The following is a 23671-nucleotide window of genomic DNA, read 5'->3' on the forward strand; positions in this document are numbered from 1 at the left end:
ATGACGGTAGACAGAGGGATGGGAGGAAAGATGGGCCTCACCGTCGCAAGCCCGTGACAGCATTGGGAAGTGAGTAGCTTGCCGAATGCCCAGAGGTCGAGGTTTGTGTGCCAATGTAGCACGAAGGGGCGAGGGCCAGGGCCTCTGTGGGAAGGCAGGGATGTTCTGTTGTCTCTTCGTGCTGTAGGCATGGGCAGTCTGTGACCTTCCTGGAATTTGCAGGATGCTTTCACTTTCACATAGGGGGTTAATGGCAGCTGCATTTTCAGGAGGCTGTGCACTAGTCAGATAAGGGAAGTTCAGATAAAGATTTCAGGTGTTTTCACCTTAAAATAATCTTTATGTCAAAAATATGGTCTCTTCACCTGAGTTTGGAGTTTGAAGGGAAATCCTAGGCATTGTGTTAGTTTACCCATAATTACTGCAGTGTGTATCTCGGACCGATGAGGACTTTTCTTTTTATCGTGACTGCTTGCTGTCATCGCTGCCCCTGTCAAGGCGGATCTCGGCATCGTCTGCTGGGGCTCTAAGCACGGGCCTTTCTACAGCTGGTGTGTTTGGGTTGGGACCCGCTGGCCTGGGGTGCGCCACCTCTGGAGTTGCTCAGTGGGCAGGCCACGTCGTCCACGAAGGCCACCCACAGAGGCCATGCTGGCTGTCACCGTGCTCAGGTGCTGACGGCCTGTTGCTGTCACCCGCTTCTCCCTCATTCGCATCCAGCTGAGGCTCCTGGCCCACGTGTGTTCCATCCAAGGTGAAATTACAGTCTTGTCATTCTTCCTGTGATTTTCCTACAAACAAGGACTTTCCCCACCAGTGGTTTGGTTACCCTAAAATATGCTTTGTACTTGAAAGTGAGGGTGAATGTTAGAATCATTCCCTTTATTTGTCAATTTTCAAGTAAGCGAGCTGCGTCCTAGCACCCTCCAGAGACAGTCCGTGTTTGTGGCGTCTCGTGATGGACACCTGGGCTTTATATTTGTATTTCTCATCCCATGGAGGCTTCACTCTTAGATGCTGGAACTGCCCTCTCTCTGGCCACTGCCATCCTTTTCAGGTTAACTCCTGTGCCTTTTTTTTCGTTGTTATAAAAAGTAGTTATTTTGAAATAATGTAGAACTTAGGGAAAAGTTACAGGAAGAGTGCAGAGTCCCCACATGGGGTTTTCCCAGCCTTCCCAAGCACCAACCTTTGCCATGGTTGCCTCACTGTTCTCTGTTTATGCATTTTTCTTGAACAATTTGAGAATAAATTATCAGGTAATGCCCTTTACTCCACGACACTTTGAGCTGGGTTGTCTTGAAAATAAGGCCACTGTCCTCTACAGGCAAGGCAGAGCCATGAAAATTAGACACTCCTCTTCTGTCATCACAGGCCCCGTTCACATTCGCAAATGTCCCAGTACTTGATAGACGGCCCACCCAGCGGCCCCCAGCAGCCCGCTGCCCATGGAGTCCCTCTGGCGTGGCTGTAGCTGTGGCTGTTCTGAAGGGCACAGGCGGTTATCCTGCAGGGTGTGCCCAGTGGGGCTGGTCTGGTGTTGGTTTCGGTTAGACCCAGGTTCGGTTAGACCTGGGTTCGGTTAGGCCTTGGTTCGGTTAGACTCGGGTTTGATTAGACCCAGGTGATGCACTTGGGACAGGGACTTCGCAGACATTTGCTGTGTCCTCTCCGAACATCATACTGTGAGGGACACCATGTTGCTTTGTCCTGTTACTGGTGATGTTAGTGTTTCCATTCAGTGAAGATGGCATCTGCCATGCTTTTTTCCTGTAATATCAACTAAGAAATATTTGTGGCTGGGCGTAGTGGCTCAAGCCTGTAATCCTAGCACTTTGGGAGGCCGAGACGGGCGGATCACGAGGTCAAGAGATCGAGACCATCCTGGCTAACACGGTGAAACCCGTCTCTACTAAAAAATACAAAAAAACTAGCCGGGTGAGGTGGCGGGTGCCTGTAGTCCCAGCTACTTGGGAGGCTGAGGCAGGAGAATGGCATAAACCCGGGAGGCGGAGCTTGCAGTGAGCTGAGGTCCGGCCACTGCACTCTAGCCCGGGCGATAGAGCGAGACTCCGTCTCAAAAAAAAAAAAAAAAAAAAAAAAAAAAGAAATATTTGTGTCTAGTAATCAGAAAGTCATGAGTAAGTATCTTGTTGGGAGATACTGAGGCCTTTCAAATACCCTCTTCTTCATCAGACTTTTACGCACTAGGTCTCAGTGTGCACTGATGACCGCCCCGAGTTGGTAGTTAATGGGATGCTTGCCTGCCGTGGATTTTCCAATTCCCTCATTCCTTCTCTGTCGATTACTGGTATTTTAAGTAAGGTAGGGCTGTGCCTTCACCCCATTCACGTATTTACTTCTTATAGCCTTATGAACAATGAATTTCTATTTTATTCATTTTGTTACTATTTATTTTGTTGCTCATATCCATGTTGTCCCTGACTAAGGAGGGCAGCCCCTTCAGGCCAGCTCCTGTGTCCTGTTGATTCACCCCTGTCCTCCTTTGAGTCTTTCCTTACTGCCCAGCACAGCAAGATGCCCCAGGCTCAGCTTGCATTTCAGGAATGTCAGCCATTTAAGTAAGGTTCTTTTGGTTGGAGAATGACATTTAGAAACCAAGATTTGAGTGCTAGATGTACTCAGTGCTACTGGGATGTCACTGCTGCTAGTCCCTGTCAGCAGAGAGACCTAAGAGGTGTATGCCTGTATATACAGATACATATGTGCATATCATGCATATACGATGTATAGCTATGTGCGTGTGCATATGTATGTGTGTGTATGTGCATAGACTACTGTTTCTAGTGTGCTGAAGACCATGAATTTGCAGCAGTTCTTCCAACACCAGTTCAACATCACGGGTTTCTTCCTGCTGTCTTTTTTCCATGTTTGTAATTCCCATTTTTGCTCGTGAGAAACCTGGCTCCCATTTGGTTCACTATATTTAGTTATTTGCCTAATTTCCTCTGTATCTAACCAATCTGCTGACCACACTGGCCAAATCCCTTTGGCTACAATACCACTGGCCACACTGGCCATCTTTGTGTATGTGTATATTTCAAAACATCAGTACCAACCGGGGATAGACACTATCTGTCAGTGCAAGATGTCTGAAGGTGCATTTGTCCTTAGGTCCTTTGTATCCTGTGATTTAAATTTACTTAAAGAATTCTTCTCTGGGTAGTTACAGCACCAACTTGATAGAAGGTTAGATTTGTTTATTTTTAATACATTGACACTTCTATTTATTTTAGTTTTCAAAATTAAAAACATTTAAGTCAAAAATCAAACTATAAAGCAAGATATATTTGGAAGGATCTTTTCATTCCTGACCTGCCCCACTGTCTCCTTCTCGATGTGTACAGGTGTGAAGTGTGTGCATGTGTGGGTGGTGTGTGTGTGCATGTGTGTGGATACATCCGTGTGTGTGCATGTGTGGGTGGATGTGTGTGTGCTTATATGTGTGTGCATGTGTGTGGGTGCATGCATGTATGTGCATGTGTGGGTGCATGCATGCGTGTGTGCATGTGGGCACGTGTGGGTGCGTGCATGTGGGTGCGTGTGGGTGCATATGTGGGTGGATGTGTGTGTGTGGGCACGTGTGTGTGCATATGTGCGTGCATATATGTGCATGTGTGGGTGCATGTGTGCATATGTGGGTGCATGTGTGGGTGCATGCATGTGTGTGTGCATGTGTGTGAGTGCATGTCTCTGTGTGTGTGTGTATCTTGAAACAAATGCAGCCTTTTTATCAGTTGTCCAAATTAATACTTCTTTAGACAATATGGTTTTTAATGAGTAGCTCTTTTGAAACCAGAGAAGTTTCTATTTCTAACTGCTTTGGTTTAGGCACAGCCTCTTTTTGACGTCTGAAATCAAAAGAGCTTGTGCTGACGTGTTTGGCCACCAACTTGGCCCCACCACCACCCACCCCAGGACCTCCTGGCCTGACTTGCTCACCTGCACGCAGGGTGTTAGGAGGTGGAATCATGGCGGGAGTAGTTTTGACTTAGGACTACAGACCACCTCCACTGGCATTTAAGAAGTGTGCCGTACTGGAGAGAAATAATGGCAATGTGGCTGCTTGGGTGCCCTGTGCTGGGTGCCGGCCCAGACTTTGCTTAGCGATCCCCTCTGGGTGGGGACCTGCTGCTGCAGACTCAGTCTCTGCCTTTGATGATGCCTGACTCTCCCCCATCATGGCAGTGGAGGGTGAGTGGGTCGTGGCGACAGTGGAGATACCTGTGCTGTCTAAGGAGGGACGAGAAGCTGCTCCCAAGTCTCGTGCCCGTCCCAACGCTCCGCGTGGCCTCCTCACAGGTCTTGTTCCGAGTGAGTGGCGGCAAGCCCATCGCCGTGCTCTGCCTGACGGTGGAGCTGCAGCCCCACGTGGTGGACCAGGTCTTCCGCTTCTACCACCCGGAGCTCTCCTTTCTGAAGAAGGCCATCCGCCTGCCGCCCTGGCACACGCTTCCAGGCAGGTCCTGCACTGACCCTGCGGCCCACATGTTGCAGGCTCACCTGTTGGAAGTAGGCACCTCCTGAGGGTGACAGATCAGATGGCCTCATGGCTTCATGCCCTGGTGCTGTTAGAGCAGCACGTGGGGCCTGGGGAATTCTCTCTCCTGCCTTTATGGTTGGAGACGGTGCCCCTCTTGCCACCTCTGAGATGACTAGGTGCGCATTTGCTGGGTGAGTCCGCCCTTCTAAAAAATGCCAGCTCCGCAGCCCAGGTCCAGGTGTGCCTGGAGGAACACCTCCTCCTCGGCTGATGGCCCGCGTGTTTCCGGTTGGCGCCCCTTACAGCAGAGTGCAGGCTTCCCTGCTCCAGGGAGCTGCGCTTTCCTGTTTGTGGCCCCTCGATTATTCCCTGCGGAGGTGGCTGCAGCCAAGCGGCAGTGGGCTGGACGGGGGTGTCTGCGCAGGGAACACGGTGCTCGGATGCTGTCCTGGGAAAGGTGGCGGCGTCCGGTTCCCCAGCAGGTGTCTTGCTGAGCACCTGTGATGAGCCTGTCCCGTCCTATAGTGTGTAACACGTGGGGCCATCTCCACGCAGGCCGGAAATGTGGAGAGGACTCTTTGTGACATTTCCCCTGCTCCAGGTGCTCCGGTGGGAATGCTTGGTGAGGACCCCCCGGTCCACGTTCGCTGCAGCGACCCGAATGTCATCTGTGAGACCCAGAATGTGGTAGGTTGTGTTGTGGCCCCGGCCCAGGCAGATCCTTCCCAGTGAGTCTGCGCCCCCATCGTCTTCCCCGCGGGGTCTCCTGGGAGCCTCTTCGTTTTAGGTTTTCCGCTAAGTGGTTTCTTTTCCAAGGTACTAAAGGGCTATTTTGACATCTTTATGAGAGCTTTATGAGCGTGTTTTTATTTTTTCTACTAGCAGATCAGCTCCTTGATCATCTGAATTTAAATTTTAAAAAGGCATGAAACAAAGTGAATAAAGTGAATGGTAATTAAGGCACTTATTAATTACCATTGTGTAAAGGATAAGGCAATAATTGTGTTATGACCAGTTAGGAAACTGGATAAAATCTCCTGTAGAATCTAATTATTGAGATCCCTGTAAAATCAGGAAGCTAATGATTTTGTCTTTGACAGTGAACAGAATGGTAAATTCTGACTGGTATGGAACATGAACAGATTCATTCTGGGAGGGGCTGGCCCTCACTCTCTGCATGCACTAGTCACACAGATTTAGGGGCAGGCTGGGGTCGGCAGAGCTGGGCAGTGGGCTGTGTGCCCTGATTTGCTGCACATCTGGTTGGCAGGGCCCGGGGGAGCCGCGGGACGTGTTTCTGAAGGTAGCCAGTGGTCCGAGCCCGGAGATCAAAGACTTCTTTGTCATCATTTACTCGTAAGTGCACAGGCTTCGGGGACCCGGGGGCAGTGGCAGAGGAGAGGAGGAGGCAGGCCTGGGGCTACTGGTGGATTGAAAGTGGGCTTGGCCCCTTCCTAAACCTGGGGGAGCTGTTGGGCCTTCACTTTGTGAGGCGGGATTCTGCTGCGAGTTCCAGGGCCAGCAGGGGCCTGGGGAAGGCATCCTGGAGGGGCACCTGCAGCCTGAGTGACTTGGGACGCAGCCTGTGTCCATCAAGGAAGGACACGAGTCAGCCTCTGTCTCCAGATAGTGCCAAGGGCGACCCAGAGGCCCCTGTTAACCTTCTTCTTGCTGAGTCGCTAGGCCGAACAGCATGAATGAAGCTGTGGTCCCTCCTGCGGAGAGGGAGGACTGTGGTGGAATTGCCCGTCCCTCTCTCCTCCAGGCTAAATGACCCGGTCCCTTTCCCTCCCCTCCTAAGTCGGATCCCCAAGTCCTGTGAGAATCCTTTCAAACTGCCGTGAGCTGGGAGATTTCCTGCAGTGCTTCTCAGGACAGGTCAGGGGCTTACCTGCACTGAGTGCCCACCAGAGGGTGAGGGGCCACGTGACCACGTCTCAGAGTGGCTTCCTCGTGAGCCCATGAAGATGCCTCACCCAGCCCCATTTTACTATGAAGCAGCAGGCTCTTGGCCCTGAAATGCTAACAGGGGCTTCCTTGCTCAGGCCGGCATGACCTCCAGCCCCGACCCTGTCTCCTGAGTGGCGCTGCCCTTGGCTTTGCCTCAGAACCCTGTTGGGGGTGGACACTTGTCCAGGATGTGTGTTTGGCTAAAGCGTGCCTTGTCATTTGTTTGACATGTGGTTCCTAAGCACCCTCGTGCCAGGTGGCATCCTGGGTGCAGACAAGTGGGGCCATCAGTCAGCCCTGCTGTGCCCTGAGAGCCTCTGCTGTGGGTGGGAGGGGGGCAGCTGGGGCAGAGCCACTAGGCCCCAGCTCTGCCTCCTGGGGCCTGGTCCTCTGGGGCTTTCCCTGCGTGGCCTTCCGTCTGCCCACACTCCTGGCAGCCCTTGTTGGCCTCTCACGGGCTGGTGCTGAGTCTTCCGGGACAAGTGCAGATGGCTCCCGTCCCACTGCAGGGATCGCTGGCTGGCGACACCCACACAGACGTGGCAGGTCTACCTCCACTCCCTGCAGCGCGTGGATGTCTCCTGCGTCGCAGGCCAGCTGACCCGCCTGTCCCTTGTCCTTCGGGGGACGCAGACAGTGAGGAAAGTGAGAGCTTTCACTTCGCACCCCCAGGAGCTGAAGGTACGGCCTCTCTGGGGGCTGTTCTGAGCCTCTCCCCAACCCCATCCTGGAGACGGGCAGTGGGGATTCAGCTGGAGCACAGTGGGTGGCCCTGACGGCAGCTTTTCCAGCACCTCCAGCACTCAGACTGTTACCAGAGGCTTCCTGGCAGTCACCTTTCTTTAGATATGCCATTGTGGGGTGAGTGACGTACACACCAACCCCAAAGGCCAGTGTTCAGAATTCCTGCTAGGTAAATGGTGACAGGAGCCCTGGCGTTAGTGAAGCCACAGTTAGATGGGGTGGGAGGGCAGCCCCTGGTGCCACCAGCTGGCCAGGGTTTTAAGCCCCAGAATGGCTTCAGTTCTCTCTTTGTGGAGGCAGCACTTAGCAGATAGTCACCATGTGGGAGGAGGGACTTGCCAGGTGCAGACCCGAGCCGCGGCCACAGTGATGTCAGGGTTGGTTATGGCCTCAGATTTGACTGCCCCTGAACCACCCATGACCTTGGGCTCCCCTGGCTGATTGGCTGGGAGCCCCTTGCTTGCACACCGTGAGAGGCTCTGCCCTGACCCGCCTCTCTTGCTCTTGAAGACAGACCCCAAAGGTGTCTTCATGTTGCCGCCTCATGGGGTGCAGGACCTGCATGTTGGTGTGAGGCCCCTCAGGGCTGGCAGCCGCTTCATCCACCTCAACCTAGTGGACGTGGATTCCCACCAGCTGGTGGCCTCCTGGCTCGTGTGCCTCTCCTGCCGCCAGCCGCTCATCTCCAAGGTCTGTATGTGTGGCAGGCACAGGCTGAGGGGATGGGGGCTCAATACCAGGGCACTGCAGGACCCCCACCTTGGCCCTGTGGCTCGGGCCACCTGGATACAGGGTTCTGACCCAGCAGGGCTGGGTGTGCGAGTGTTTGCTCCTGTGCTGTCTGTCTCCCCGATGGAAGCTCCAGAGAGCATCTATCTTATCTCTGTGGGGGTCTCCAGTGTCTGGGGCCGTGCACGGTGCACAGTAGACTCAGGGAATACTTGGAGGAAGGGCCAGTGGCTGTACCCGCGAGTGCCCACAGTGTCTCCCTGTCCCCTCCCTCCACAGGCCTTTGAGATCACGTTGGCTGTGGGCGAAGGGAAGGGTGTCAACAAGAGGATCACCTACACCAACCCCTACCCCTCCCGGAGGACGTTCCACCTGCACAGCGACCACCCGGAGCTGCTGCGGTTCAGGGAGGACTCCTTCCAGGTGTGGTGGGGCTGTGCGTGGGACTCCCAGGGGGAGCCCTGGGGACCTGAATGGAGGCAGTTAGGCTGCATTTAGGAGTGAGTTCCTCGAGTCACCAGCAGGCTTCCAAAAACCCCAGGGCGGTGACCGGTGCCATCCCATACTTGGGTGGGCCCGTTGTCTCTTTAGTAGCTGGAGATTTAGCTAAGTTTCTCCGGAGCGTGGGAAAGGGTGATGTGCCCAGGGCTTTTCATGGTAACATTAGACAGCTCAGTCTCGAACATGAGTGTGGCTCCGAGTCTGAGTAACGCGTCACCCTGGCCGAGCACCGGTTCCCGTCCTTGTCCCGGGCACTGAAGTCAAAGGCAGACCTTGGATGCACCCCGCAGGGCTCCCCCGCCTTGTCAGCTCCCCTTGGAAATATACACGACCATGCAGAGAGGTTGCTGGTGAGAGTGTGGGACGGCCCGGGGGTGGACGCTGGGATTTGGATGCTTGTTTCCAGGTTGCGGGTGGAGAGACCCACACCGTCGGCCTGCAGTTTGCGCCTAGTCAGAGAGTGGGGGAGGAGGAGATCCTGGTCTACATCAATGACCATGAGGACAAGAACGAAGAGGCATTTTGCGTGAAGGTCATCTACCAGTGAGGGCTTGAGGGTGACATCCTTCCTGGGGCACCTGGCTGGGGCCTGTCTGCCCCTCCTGCCCTGCAGGCCGTCCTCCCCGCCTCTCCGCAGCCTTTGACCTCAGGGCCCACCACTTGGCTGAGGAAGCAGAGAGCACGCGCTGGTCATTTTGTAGTACCTGCGTCCAGCTTAGCTGCTGCTGACACCCAGCAGGCCTGGGTTCCGTGAGCGTGAACTCCGTGGCGTGGCTCTGGTTCTGGTGCTGCCGTCTGCACACGTGGGACCCTCATTATCTCTGTTGCTCAAAATGTATTTTATGAGTCATCCTAAATGATAAAATTATGTTTTTCTTACTGGATTTTGTACAAACAATCTATTATTTGCTATGCAATATTTTATGCTGGTATTATATCTATTTTTTAAATTGTTGAACAAAATACTAAACTTTTACATGTCATCCCTTGGCAGTTTTCTTGAGTGTTGTCTGCTGGCGCAGTGTCAGAGGCTTCCTGTCTACAACACAAGCCCGGTTTCTCCTTGAGGAGACATGCTGGGGGCCAGTCAGGCAGCCCACGCCCTCTGTCCTCATGGAGAGGCTGCTCAAGCCTGCCCCAAGTGGGGGTCGAGACCCCGGCTCTGAGACGGCAGCAGTTGGGTGGAAGTGCAAGGGGCGGAGGAGTGGAGGGTGGGCCACACCGAGCGGTGGGCTGCGGGCTGCGGGCTGCGGGCTGCAGGTCAGTGCGAGGAGGGCCTGGGCCGGGCGCCCCCTCCTGCTACAGAAGCCGCCCCAGCGCTCTGATTGCGGGACCCCACATGCCTCAGGAAGGGATATGCTTAGAGCCATTGGTCCCACGGCCACATCCGTGGCAGACAGTAGGGTGGGAGTGAAGGGTGACCTCCGTGGGGACAGTCGATGCCGTGGGTGACCACGGCAGGAGACTTCTCAAGATCATGGTTAAGGAAATGGGTCCTTCTGTGTTCCTAAAAGGTCTCCACACCCCACAGATGTGGGCACGCATGGGATAACGGTGGCCCCTCCCTAAAGGTAGCAACCCCTTGTTGTCTGCCGTTTTCAGCGCGGGCCACATCACTCACCTCCTGCGTCTGCCGCGAAGCTGCAGGAGGAGGTTGGGATTTTGAGTCTGTCGGGGAGGGCGCCGCCGCCTCTGCTTTCCCAGCTGCCTTCATCTCCTCCACCGTGGCCAAGCTGAGGATGCCTCCTGGACTTCGCCTCAGCTCCCACGCCTGAGGGGCTGGTGAACCCTAGACGGGAACATCCTGCTGGACAGGCAGAGCTCTGAGAAGGCGCTCACGCAGCCCCGGGTGCCTCCTAATGGTGCAGGGGTTCTGCAGGCCTCATGAGAGGCCTCGGGGAGGTGCGTGGGGCACTTTCACCTCCGTCCCCTCCATTTCTAGGTGGCCCGAGAACTGGCTGCCTCCCCCACCCCTGCAGAGAGACGCTGCCTGCTCTGAGGGTCCTGCTCTTCGTCGCGTGGGTTTTCCCCCAGGAAGACCAGAGAGCAGCTGCTTTTCCTGGAGAGGCGGATCCCCCAAGTCCATTCGGTCCTTGCACAGCGGAGGGACCTGCGGTGCTCCCTGCCCGTGTCTGGTCTGTAAAGCAAGGACTCAGAAAGGCTTTTCAGCTGCTACGATGCCCCACAAGGCAACAGCAGAGAGCTGACCAAGCCTCCAGGGCTCCCACCTGTTCGAGGTGCTTCGGTAACACGGCCCCCACCCCAGCCTGCCGGGCTCTCGCATCTGCGTTGTCACCCCCACAGCACAGGAGGAAACCACAGCGCCAGATGCAGGAGGTGCCCCCAGCCTCAAGGAGCAGGCAGGCAGCGTGTGCCCCCCTGAGCAGGACCAGGCTGGCCTGAGGGTTGGAGGACGCAGGGACATCCGTCGAGCCCACGACGAGAAAGCGGCCTGGCCTTTGGCGAGAGAGATGCCGTCAGACAGCGAGGCTCCATTTGCCACATGCTCCTCACACCCTTATTCAACCCGAGCGTGGACAGAGCACTCCCCTGGTCGGGGGAGACGGATGCTGCCCAGGACCTGGCTTTCTCGGGGGCCCAGATGATCACACGGGGACCTGTTGCAGTCTGCCGGGCGGCACTGAGGGTCTGAGGGGAACAGGGTGAGGGTATGAAGAGGGGCTTTAGTTCAAAGGAGGTCGGGCCTCTCCACATAGGAGGCAGCGGAGAGAGGACGGAGTGGCAGGGGCCCTGCAAAGGGGCAGCAGGGCAGGAGAGGCTGGAGAGGGGCCTGCAGGGCTGTGCCAGGGCAGGGGGTCATGTGGGCCAAGGGAGGAGCTGGTGGACTGGAGTGGACAGGTGCTGTGTCCCATGAGTCCCCCGGCCCTGATCCCAGCCCTCCGTCAGCATGGAGCCCTGTCCTTGTCGGGGGTGGCAATGCCGTGGCTGCCTCACCTCCATCCCGCAGCCCCCACTCTCAGTGCTCGTGACGCGTGTGCCTCTTGCTGGCTCCCTGAGGCTGGGTTGAGGCCTGGGAAACCTCCACAGCTGTCCACCCCAGAGGGCTCCTTCCGCCCAGGGTGGGGTGGCCTGAGGGCTTGGGCCAGCCCATCAGGACCCCATGCCTTCCGCTGCTGGCCTGCAGCCGGTTGTGATTCTGGGTGTCCCCTGGCCTTCCACTAGGAGAGGTATCTCGGGGAGGGTCTCTTCTGCTGGGCACAAACCCCAGGTCGAGCCTGCTGCATGCTCTGGGTTGCAAAACACCGGCCTTGTCCCTTCCTTTATGAGCCCACAATGTCCTGTGCTAGAACCCGAGGTGTGGGTGGCGTGTTTACTCACTCCCGACTCCCCTCTTGCCAGTCGTAGGTCCGTCTCAGCAGAGCCGGGGTGCCTGCGAGGAAGCTGGGCCCTGCGGCACTTGCCCACGGGGACAGGGGTGCCTGGGACCCCCCCGACGAGGGCGCCACTCTGAGCTGCTGCTCTCTCCGTGCAAAGCCGCGTGCCTTTCAAAGGGCCTGTTATCATTCCCATCACGGGCATTTCTCAGCTGTGATTTCATTTCTCCCGCCTGCTCCTCCCTCCTCCTGCCCCTGTTGAAAGCTACTTTTCACTAAATGGAGTCAAATGCAAGCCAGACGAGCTGCTTTGCATTTCTCATGTCTGATAATGATTTAATGCTATGTTTATCTATATAGAAATAAGGCGCTTTTTAAAATTCTTGCCTCAGGTTCTAAGAGGGTGGGGAAACAGCCATTATTGCTTCCCTGATGGCCGCTTTTCCCCTGTGGGCGGAGGCGCTGCAGCTCTCACCCCAGCAACCTCCGGTAGCACTGAGGCCTTGACAGAGAAAGAGACAGAGGGCTCAGGAGCAGCCGGTGACCTGCCCACGGGAGGTACTCAGGTGGGTCTGTGTCTCGCACAGCCCGAGCACAGTGGGGTCTCCCTGGCCCTGTGCAGGACACCGCCCTACAGACGGGAAATGAAGAATGTAGACCCTTCCTGCCTGGAGGGTGCTCGCGCTCCACCTGCCGCACTCTGCTGGTGATGACGGGCCCCACTGGCTCTTCTGACCCAAGCCAAAGCCACGCCTGAGTGGGTCCACAGGAGGCTGTGCAGGGCCCGGGAGCTTCTCTGCAGGTCGGGCAGATCCACCTCGTGCCAGGCCCCTGGGTTTCAACGCTGCCCCTCACCTCTCCTAGGGGGGCCTGGGAAGACCCCTGCCGGATGGAGAATGGATGACTGAGGAACAGTCACCCCAACTTTAGGGGTTGAATACCGTCCCTGAAGAACTCAGTACTCTCAGCACCTCAGAATCTGGCTGTTTGGGAAGAAGGTCGGTCTTTGCGGATGTAATGAAACGAGGGCGTGAGATGAAGTCGTGTTGATTGGGGTGACCCTAAGCCCAGGGAGAGTGTCCTTGTGAGACAGAAAGGGACACGTAGGGATGGTTCCGTGGCGACAGAGGCAGAGGCTGGAGAGAGCCACAAGCCAGGGATTGCCAGAGCCACCGAAGCTGGAGACCCTGGGACAGATTCTCCCTCCGAGCCTCCAGAGGGAACCCGCCCTGCCCTTGATCTCAGCCGTCTGGCTCCCAGGCTGTGGGATAATAACTTCCTGTTGCTTTGAGTCACCAAGTTTGCAGCAGTTGTTTACGGCAGCCTCAGGACGTGAACGTAGGAGTTGTGGGAACTCCCTGGAGGTCTTAAATAGTCCCGTAACTAGCAAATCAGTGTCCCTAGTCCTGGGGAGAGAAGGGCTGGTGTAAGTCTAAGGAGTGACCCCATCAACAGAGTGACCTTCTGTGCATGTAGAGAAGCCCTTGGGTGGCTGTCCTCAGCCACGAAGGAGCGCGTCATCCTGGCTGGTCAGCCATCCTGAATTGAATAGGGATTCCAGGTTTTCAAACTTTATCACAAGAATTCAACCTTGAAATAGCCACACACCAATGTGGGTTTCTCCTGGAGGCAGAACCTCTAGGTGGGGGCTGTACCCACATTTAAGGGAAAGAAGTCAACAGCCCCTGCGTGTGTGACTCACGTGGACCCAGGTTCTGGAGAGCTTGAGGGAAGGAGTGTGGTCTCCAAGGCCATGTGGGGCCCTGGTACTGGGGTCAGTGCTGTCCAGGCTACCTTCCTGAGCCACTCTGGGCTTTGCTTGCCCTCACGCCACCCTCTGGTCCAGCGCTCACGGCAGCTGCTGTGACTGTCAGGAAACACAGACCTGATCCTGTCGCCTCCTTTGCGTAGACCTTTCAGAGGGTAGGATGCAGGCAAGGTTCCTCTCTGGGGCCTGCAGGCCCGTCCTCCCCTGGCTCCTTCCCACCCTTTCTCACCATTCACGCCAGGCTCAGGGCGCAGGACTGGGATGCTTCCTGCTTCTGAAGCCTCTCTGTGCCTTGGTCTCCTCCATGAAGGTGCATTGAGCTGACCAGGTAAGAGCTGGGTGCAGCAGGTCCCATGTGGTGCGCTGCAGGACTGTCCCCGATCATCTGCTGCTCCTCCTGCTCGATGCGATCTGACTGGCAGTGTCACCATGGGACTGGTGTCTTCCACCCACGGCTTGCTGGCATGGCTGGCTGTGTCAGGAGTTGAGTGACGTGGGGCCCTGTGCACACAGGCCCTGAGGAAGCACCAGACTCCCCTGTGCTGTCCTCTGTGGGGAAAAGGGGTGATATGGTCTGGCTGTGTCCCCACCCAAATCTCATCTTGAATTGTCACTCCCACAATTCCCACCTGTCGTGGGAGGAACCTGGTGGGAGGTGATTGAATTATGGGGGTGAGTCTGTCCTGCACTGTTCTCATGATAGGGAATGAGACTCACGAAATCTCATGGTTTAAAAATGGGAGTTTCCCTGCACAAGCTCGCTCTCTCTTTGCCTGCTGCCATCCATGTAAGACGTGACTTGCTCCTCTTTGCCTTCCATCATAATTGTGAGGCCTCCCCAGCCATGTGGAACCGTAAATCCATTAAATCTCTTCCTTTTGTAAATTGCCCAGTCTTGGGTATGCCTTTATCAGTAGCGTGAAAATGGACTAATACAGGGGGCTCTCACATCCTTTCCCCTCTGTCAGGAGTCTCTGAAACCCATGAAATCGTGCAGAATTCTGTGTGCAGAGGAATTTTCATGGAGGGAGGATCCGTAGCCTTCCCCAGACTCTCAAGGCTTCGGGCCTGCAAAAGGGTGAGATTTCGAGGGAAGACATCTCCACTCAGCTGGGCACTTGTGCAGCCTAGGCGAGTACAGTTTCAGCAAGATGCTCCCGGTTGCTGGACAGGCTGGAGAGCTGGCCATGTGGGCTCATCTGGGCCATCCTTGATCCTGCTGGGGATTTGCACACCATGCTCAGCAAAAATGCACCTCGGTGATCAGCCTCCTGGTGGTCTGCACCTGCTGCTGTCTTTGGAGGTTTTGCCATGGCTCCTGACTGTCTCCTGCCATGCCCCCACCCCATGGCAGCCACAGCACCCTGTGAACACACCAGTCCCAACAGGACCTCCAGTGGCTCCTGCGTCATTCTGCTGGAGTCCATGGGATGGCCCCAGGCCCCAGCCACCTCCCCTCTGCTGACTCCTCCCTTGGTCTGTGGCTCTGGCCTCATGTTTCCTTACTCGTCAAATGTGTCCAGCAGGCTGCACCTCGGGGCATTTACACATGCCTTTCCCTCTGCCTGGAATGCTCTTCCCCCAGGTAGTCACGTGGCTCACTCCTGTCCTCAGTGGGGAAGGAGCTCAGAATGCCCTTCCATCTGAGTGGCCTTCCCTGCATCCCACCCCCCAAATCACCCTCCCCGGGACCACTGTTCTCCACAGCACCTCTCAGCTCCTTCATGTCTGTCCACCTGCACCCCATGGAGTTTGTCTTTGTTCCCTGCCAGGGGCTCTCCAAGAATAATCCTGGAAGAACTGAATGTTGCCAGATCAGCTGCTCCCCTGCCTGGAGTCCTCTGCTGCCTGACAGCCCACGAATCCCTTCCCATCAGCCAGCCTCAGCTGCCACCAGCCTCCCCCACCAGCCCATGCAGGCCACTCCTAGCCAGAGCGAGGGTCTTCTCTGCGCTCTACCTGGAATCGCCTGCATGACTGGCTCTTCCTTCTGTAGTGGTGTCTCCTAGAGAGCCTGTCGGGCACCTGGCCAAAGGGAGACATTTCCCGAAATAAGTCCTGAATGTGGCTGTGGTGTTTTACGGCACCTCCCATCAGGGTGGGGTCTGTGTTACCCCTTGGGCTAGCTGTCTTTGATGACTAGGATGTGGTGGGGGTGGCATGGTGCCCTGCCTTGGCTCGGCTCGCTCTGCCTGCTGCTCTGTCCTTGAGCTGTCAGGACCCCGAGGCCACCATGGGGATAAGCCCACAAGAACCTGCCAGGGGATGAGAGACCATGTGGTTGGAGTCCCAGGTGACCCGGCCGTCCCCTCAGCCCATATCAGCCCCTGCAGATTGTAGATGCATGAGGGGCCCAGCCACCATTGCCACATCCTGTCTTGGGCCAAAAGAACAGTCCTGCTGAGCCCAGCCCAGATGCCAACCCACAGAGCGATGAGCTAAATGAATGGCTCAGTGTTGTGAGCCGCTGGGGTTTGGGGTAATGACACAGCAAGAGCTACTGCTGCCCCAGCCTCAGGTAGCTCACGCTGCCTTCTATTGCTCTAAGCTCAATTCACATTGATTTGCTTACCTGCTCACTATCTGTCTTCACCGTTAGAATATCAGATTCAAGAGGACATGATCTTTGTCACCACTGAATCTGAACAATACTAGGGTCTAAACAAATAAGAGTTCACATTTATTAAGGATTTACAATACACCAAACTTTGCTCTGTTAGTGATTTAATATTTTAATCTCTAGTGGCAATAAATGGGTCAACCCGTTTATGAAGTAGGTACTTGTATTAGTTTGTTGTCGCATTGCTATAAAGAACTACCAGAGACTGGTAATTTATAAAGAAAAGAGGTTTAATTGCCTCCTGGTTCTACAGGCTGTACAGGATGCATGGCTGGAAGGCCTCAGGAAACTTACACTCATGGTGGAAGATGATGGGGAAGCCACTGGCACGCCTTACTGGCTGGAGCAGGAGAAAGAGGGTGAAGGGAGAGGTGCTACACACTGAAACAGCCAGATCTCCTGAGAACTCACTATCACGAGAACAACAAGGGGGAAATCCGCCCCATGATGCCATCACCTCCTACCAGGTCCCTCCTTCAACACTGGGGATTACAATTTGACACAAGAGTTAGGCAGGGACGTAGATCCAAACCATATCAGCACTTACTAGGTGTGAAGTTGAATGGATGCATGCATGCATGCATGAATGCTTCTCCCTGGCCAGGCTGATGCCTTCCTGAAGGTTCCACTGCCCTTTGGGAGTGGCAGGGGCTCTGTGCCCTTCCCACAGCAAAAACTGGACTTTTAGCAACTTCAACTAGTGAACAGCTCGAGCCATTTGACATTGGCCAGGAGACCTGAAATTGGAGGCCCCTGCAGAGGCTTCCAGTCTGATCCTCTAAGCCGAGCAGAAATGTTCACTGTCTCCCTAGGAAGGAAGCCTGCAGAAGTTCCCTGTAGGGTGGAAGGGGGCCAGGACCAGTGGTCATTCAAAATTACTGTCTCAGTTCTATCTCAGAATCTTCTAGTAACCTTGGTGGGGTGGGGGGCACTCCTGCAGTTCTCCTGATTAGATGTGGAATAATTGTTTTCACAATTAGAATGTTTCTCTTCTGAGGTCATCAGATTTTTTTTGATGGAGACAAAAACATAACTAGCTGAGTACCTCTCTGGAATGCCAGTGACCGTGGGGATGGCCTGCGGTCGCTGAGCCCCAGGAAGCTGCTGCCGTCATCCTGAGGTGCTGAGGCCAGGTACAGTCCAACCCTGCAGGGCCTAGCTCCCGGCCGGGCCAGCTCTACTTCTGTGACAAGGTCGTCCCTCAGGGAGACTCATTCAAGCCAGCCATGGAGCGTCAGTCATCTCCTGCTGGCCACATCGTGCTCATGTGTAATTTTAGAAATATGGATTCTTACATGTTCGTTCTTGCTAAACTAAGCGTTCGTTTTTATCTTTTCGTCATCCCCCAGTCAGTACATGGCTCTGACACTGAAGCAAAATGCTAGTGCTTTTGGCTTCTGGAGGGGCGTGTGGCATTGGTGCAGGTCAGCACAGGACCCGATACCCACGGCTGGACTCCAGAGCCCATGACTGGCTCCGGGCCCTGGGCTTCCTGCCTCCCGTGGCCCAGAGACCTGGGGGCCTTGGGAAGAGGGAGGCTCGGAAGTAAATGCACGGGAAAGGGTGGGACCTGTGCAGCCCGGGTTTCTGTGGCAGGGCTGGGGACAGAGCTCACTTCTCTCCTGGGTGCTCATACCCTGCGGCGAGGCCATCCACAGACACAGAAATGAGGATGATCCCAGAAAGCCATGAAGTCGACAGCACTGTGCCCCCACCTTCGCCTCGTTATCAACTGTTGACGACAGCAGCATGACCTGCGGGGGTCACCACCGCACACCCTCCTCTCTGAGTGTGTCGCTGCTTACTCAGACATGCCAAGGAGGGATTAGTTCGGGTCAACAATTTAAACAAATATTTAGGCTTGCCTCTACCCTGGCTGATTAATTCAGTTAGTTGGTCATCTGTCAGTGAGTGTCACACCAGTTAGCCTGGGGATCAGTTATTTTAGATCCACTTTGTTTTTAAAAGGAAGAAATGAGATTATTTTTAAAGAATGATTTTTTTTTTAAATAGTGAAGAAAATGAGCATGCATGATTGTCCTCAGGGTCAGTCAGCCCTTGCCATGTGAATGCCTCTGTGTGTGTGTGTGTGAGTGCGTGTCAGTGTGTGAGAATGCGTGAGTGTACATTTGTGTGTGTGTATCAGTGTGTGAGTGCGTGAGTGTGCATTTATGTATGGGTGTGGGTGTGTGTGTCAGTGTGTGAGAATGCATAAGTGTACATATGTGTGTGTGGGTGTGTGTGGGTGTTGACATCACACTTGTCTCGGTGTGTTTCAGTCTCCCTAGTTCTCCTTGGATCCATTCCTGTGTGTCTGCAGCTCAGCCTCTTCTAGAAGTTTCCTGGAAGCAAGTTTGCCCTGTTAGGAAAACTATGGAATCTATGCAAATGCAGGAAGTGTCTTTTCTTTGCCCAAGTTAAGGGAAAGGCGCGGGAATTCAGCATTTGAAGGGGTAAATCTGCCCAGAAGCAGATTATTTGGAAGACGGGTCAGAAGCATAAGTAGGGACCAGGGGTGGAGGGAAGGGAGTACATGGAGGGCATGTCTTCAGGCTGCTTCTGCTCTTGGCAATGGCTCTGTCTCATCCCTGGGAGCTCCGGGCAGTGTGGATACCACAGTGGGCCCCTGAGGATGAGGAGGCTGGGTCTCATCCTCCAGCTCACTCTAACTGGCTGCTCCTGGAGGTGTCCTCTGCCCTCCTGCTCCCTGGATGCTGCTGGCCTTCGTGCAGGCTGGAGAACCCTGGATGGTGAGGGGAGGTTTTCCCGGTGGGATGCTCTCCTGGACCGAAAGAGTGTGCCGCGGAGGTTTGGAAAGGGAACTGACGGGGTCTGCTGTGGTCTTTCTGTTTCCTTTTAACTTACGACTAGAGCAGGAGAGCCAGGGGCCTGGATAGCCATGCCCGGGAGGGACCTTCCGCGAGTTTCATGACCTGCAGGCCACCGTTGCTAGTGGGCTCCATCTCTGGGGCTGCAGAGGCGGCGCTTAGACCACCCTCAGCCACGGCTCCTTCATACAAGTGACAGTGACAGAAGCTCCTCCAAGCCTCTGACATGCAGTGCGTGGCTGGAAGCAGCGCCAGGCAGGCTTGATGGGCAAGTCTGGGGCCCCCGTCATTGAGCTTGGCTGTTTCCCAGACACACCAATTCCTTCCCAAGCACATTGAGTAATTAAAGCAGAGACTGAGCCTTTGGACAAGGTTGGTGAATCAGAACTCCATGCAGCTCTGCAACTCTCAGCAATCTCAAAAGTGCTGCTGGCCGAGCACCCAGGACCTGGATCCTGATAGATGCTTAATTGGTATTTGTCAAAGGACTGTTGCTGGAACAAATCCTTCCATCTTCTGTGGCTGTTGTTTCATTCAATGTCTTAGTCTGTTGGGCTGCTGTGACAGAATATCTTAGACTGGGTAATTTATAAACAACAGGGTAATTTATAAACAACATACATTTATTGCTCACAGTTTGGAAGCTGGGAAGTCAAAAACCAGGGTGCCAGCAGACTCGGTGTCAGGGGAGGGCTCACAGCTGGTGGCTTCTGGCCATGCTCTCATGTGGTAGAACAGGCAAGGCACTGTCTGGGGCCTCTTTATTTTTTAACTGTTATTTTTCTTTAGAGACAGTCTTGCTCTGTTGCCCAGGCTGGAGTGCAGTGGTGCAATCATAAGTCACTGCAGCCTCTACCTCCTGGGCTCAAGCAATCCTCCTGCCTCAGCCTCCTGAGTAGCTGGGACCACAGGCATGTACCACCACGCCTGGCTAATTTTTGTATTTTTTTAGATACAAAATTTACAAAACGGGGTTTCACCATGTTGCCCAGGCTAGTCTTGAACTCCTGAGCTCAAGTGAGCTGTCTGCCTTGGCCTCCCAAGTGCTGGGATTATAGGCCTGAGCCACCACTTCTGGCCTGGGACCTCTTTTATGAGGGCACTCATCCCATTCACGAGGGCAGAGCCTTTGTGACCTGTTCACCTCCAAAGGCTCCCCCTTCTACCACCACCCGGGAGATGAGGTCTCAGCCAGGAATCCTGGGGGGACCCAGGTATGCAGACCACAGCATTCCGTTTCCTTCCCAGTGCCTCCTCAGGCCGCTTCTACCCTGCAATCCGCACCTGGCTGAGAGGCCTTGGGGTTCATTTCCCAGTGGCCCCCAAGCAGCAGCATCAGGCGACAGAAACACCCACTCTCCTGTTCGCTGCCTGGCTGCAGACGATGGCGCTCTCCATGGTGCTGATCAGGAGCTCTGCGTTTCACCGAAGCTCCGCTGATGAGTCTTCCGCCCCCTGCCCAGCACTGTTTCTCAAGGACTTTCTCCGCAAACCAGCTCCGGGGTGAGAGGCAGGAGTCGCCTTTGTCCTGATGTCTGTTCCTAGTCTGGGTTCTGGGAGAGCTGGAGAGGCGGTGTCTGGATTAAGCAAGGCTGATTTTGGGTCACGAGGAAAGGGGGCAATGCAGCCAGTGGCGGCTGTGCTGTGGGCAGCGCTGGGCGTGGGGTGGCTTGACCAGACTCTGGGGCCTAGCAGTGGAGGGTGAGGCTGGCAGAGAAGCCCAGTGTGCTGCAGGGCTCTGCAGGGGCTGAGGCAGCTCTGTGTGTAAATGAGGCCTGGAGATTCCGGGACCACAGCAATGTTGTTTGCTAAGCTCCTGCTCTGTACCAGGCATGGTCCAAGGCACTTTTCAGATATTACTTCGTCTACTTTCTTCAGCAACTGTGCAGGGGAGGTGCCTCAGTGCTCATTTTTCAGGCGAAGGAGAGAAGCTTATTAAGGTTAAGTAGCATTGGGATGGCACAGCTAAGAGGTGCTGAGCTGGGAGCCCGGGAGCTCTCCACGATGCCAGGCCACCTCGGGATTAGTTTGGTCTTAGCCTCTTCCCCATGTACACTACTCTAGGGGCACTGTTTACAGCAGATGCGCAACCTGGACAACTGTACTTGGCAGCCCTGACTTCCCAGTTTCTAGTCCCAGGAATCTACGCAGATGCAGGAAGTGTCTTTTCTTTGCCCAAGTTAAGGGAAAGGCTCAGGAATTCAGCATTTGAAGGGGTAAGCCAAGGTCTGGCCTTGGACCCCTTTAGGCCGGCACTGACCACATGGTCATGATGGGCTGTCCTGCACGTGGGCCTCCTGTTGGCTCTGCAAGGCCTGCATGCAAATTCCACTAGCATCTGGCTTGGCTAGAAATCCCGTTTCCCCTCGTGGCCACCTTCTGAGTAGGCAAAAGCCACTTCTTCAAGTTCCAGGCCTCCTCTACTTAGAACAGCTGGTGGGGTTCCAGTGCCCTGCTTCTGGCTGCACCCTGTCTTTGGGACTCCCACCCAGCCTGGAACTAGGCAAACCCCGCTAATGCTCTGCTCAATGAGCTGGGAAACTGAGGCCAAAGAGCCTCAGTGACTGGCTTCTAGCCCCACAGCTGGAAGCCCAGATAGGTCATCTGTATATCCTAGGCCCTTCCCTGTCAGCAGGGTGTGATGGAGTGTGTGGTGCCAGGGAGCTGGGAAGAGTGGGGCTCTGAATGAGGAGGGCAGGTGTGTCCCCCTCTTTCACCAGGAGATGAGCACATCTCCCCAGCCCTCAGCTCAGGCCTGTTCAAACCTGTCACCCCGTGTCTCTGGCTTTATCTCTTACCATCACGTTTGGTCCCTTCCTGAGCACAAGGCAGGTGCCGTGCGGCCCTGGACCTTCTTTGACACTCACTAGGGACCCGGAAGCAGGGGGTCAAACTCTAGCTGGGGGCAGCTTGAAGCTCCCTTACACCATGCTCGATGGCTCTGAGCAATGTAACTGCCACTTCCTGGGACCTGTGACCCAGGATCCCCTTGATGTCCAGGGGAGGGCTCTGACCTCTCTGGTCAACATGGATCTGTGAATCAGATTTCAGGAGAGGGGCTCCCCTGGGCTCTTCCCAGAGGCACATCTCCTGTTCTTCTTTCGCCTGGTGACATAAGCTCACGGTTTGGGTGGCCGCAAGTGACAGCTCAACGGGCACCTGGCCCCACTGCCCATGCTGGCTGCAGAGCTGGTGTATGCAGCAGGTTCTGTGGAGACAGGCACCTCCAGCATGGTGCAGGGAGAGAGGCCCTGGCCGCTGTTGTCAAACGGACTGACGTCCCACCCAAGTGACTCACCAATCTCTCCGAGCCTTAGTTTTCTCATCAGTAATCACGGGTGAGCTCAGCAACATCACGGGCCATGGGAGGAAGCTCATGATGCTGGTGCCTCCCCAGACAGCATCATCATCACACCAGGCGGCCTCAGCTGCCTCAGGGTCCAGTGCCCAGCCACTGGGTGACCTCTGTGTGTTCTGCTCCTCTTGAAGCCTTGACTTACTCACCTGTATGATGGGTATAAGAGCACTGCACATCATGGGGCGCTGCGAGGATTCATGAGGTCGCCTGTCAGGTATTTGTTGCCGAGCAGACACAGGGAAGTGCCCGGTGAATGGTGGCCACCAGTTACCTCCCCACTCCTGCAGGCACATAGCTCAGCCGTTGGCAGCCTGGCCACCAGGTTCATTTTGAGATCTGGCTGCCCTCTGGGAATGGCGGGGTTGAGATGGGAATTTTCCACAGTTCCTGAGGCCATGGGGTCTCCTTCCTGGGGTCCTGAGCTCAGCTTCCCCTTAACGCATCCCTCTAGTGGCCTCTGGGATCTGGGCCCCTAGGTTAGAACCAGGCACAGGAAGTCACATCTGACCCAGGTCCCCTTTCTTGAGTTTAGTGATGCTGCCGCAGGTCCCAACTCCCCATCTTGCCAGCTGTCTGCTCGTGGAGACCTGGCCTCTGAGCAGTGTCCGTGGCAAGGGGCAGGCTGCCCTCACTCTGTGACCCGCAGGGCAGTGGCTTTTAAAGAGACCCAAGAGGAGGCCACGCTTAACCCAAAGCAAGCCCGGGGGAGGCGGAACTCCGGCCCCAGGAGGGCAGCTTTGGCGGCTGATCTCACGTGTCACCTTAGCTGGGCCATGGTGCTCAGGTGTTTGGTCAAGCATGTCTGGATGTTGCTGTGAAGGTGTGTTCTTTATATGGTTAACATGTGAATCAAAGACTTGGAATGAAGCAGGTGGCCTCCTTGGTGTGGGTGGGCGTCACCCGATCGATTGATGGGCTGAAGAGGAATGGCTGAGGTCCCAGAGGAGGAGGAGATTCTGCCTCCATGCTTGAGACTGCAGCATCAGTCCTCCTATGGGTCTCAGCCTGCTGGCCTGTGCTGTAGAATTCAGGTGCACCAGCCCTGCCTCTCTCTCTCTCTGTCCCCCTCCCCCTCTCTCCCTTGCCTCGGGTTCTGTTTCTCCGGAGACCCCTGACCACCACAGCACTGCAATGTGATGGGATGGAGGGGAGGCAGCCCTTGATGAGTTGGAGGCTGGAGGCATTTGGAAGAGAACCGCCCCCTCCCTCTGCCTCCTATGGAGAACCACACTGTACACAGGGGAGCCTCTAGAAAGGCTGAGAGGCTGGCATTTTGTTAGTATCACACTGGGGCCATTGGGATGGGCCGAGGCACCCTGGCAGATGCTGGTGTG

The 23671-nt window shown here is 55.3% G+C and overlaps 1 protein-coding gene across 50 annotated transcripts in view; it reads left to right on the forward strand.

Annotated features, from left to right (window-relative positions):
• The window catches only part of NPHP4 (nephrocystin 4), a 137181-nt gene extending 127770 nt beyond the window's left edge, over positions 1-9411 (forward strand). For 42 of the 50 annotated variants that reach the window (XM_077976498.1, XM_077976527.1, XM_077976568.1 and 39 more), the window contains 7 exons: positions 4324-4480; positions 5106-5191; positions 5775-5860; positions 6964-7135; positions 7709-7888; positions 8207-8350; positions 8835-9411. In XM_077976498.1, coding sequence (XP_077832624.1) covers positions 4324-4480; positions 5106-5191; positions 5775-5860; positions 6964-7135; positions 7709-7888; positions 8207-8350; positions 8835-8975 — 966 coding nt within the window. In that variant the 3' untranslated portion in view covers positions 8976-9411. Of the gene's footprint in view, positions 1-4323; positions 4485-5105; positions 5192-5774; positions 5861-6963; positions 7136-7708; positions 7889-8206; positions 8351-8834 lie in introns of all 50 variants that reach the window. The other 8 variants (XR_013408751.1, XR_013408746.1, XR_013408752.1 and 5 more) reach the window with 4 other exon arrangements.
• The last annotated feature ends 14260 nt before the right edge of the window (positions 9412-23671 follow it).

The sequence above is a fragment of the Macaca mulatta genome, chromosome 1 (assembly GCF_049350105.2).
Source record: "Macaca mulatta isolate MMU2019108-1 chromosome 1, T2T-MMU8v2.0, whole genome shotgun sequence".
Taxonomy (NCBI): Eukaryota; Metazoa; Chordata; class Mammalia; order Primates; family Cercopithecidae; genus Macaca; species Macaca mulatta.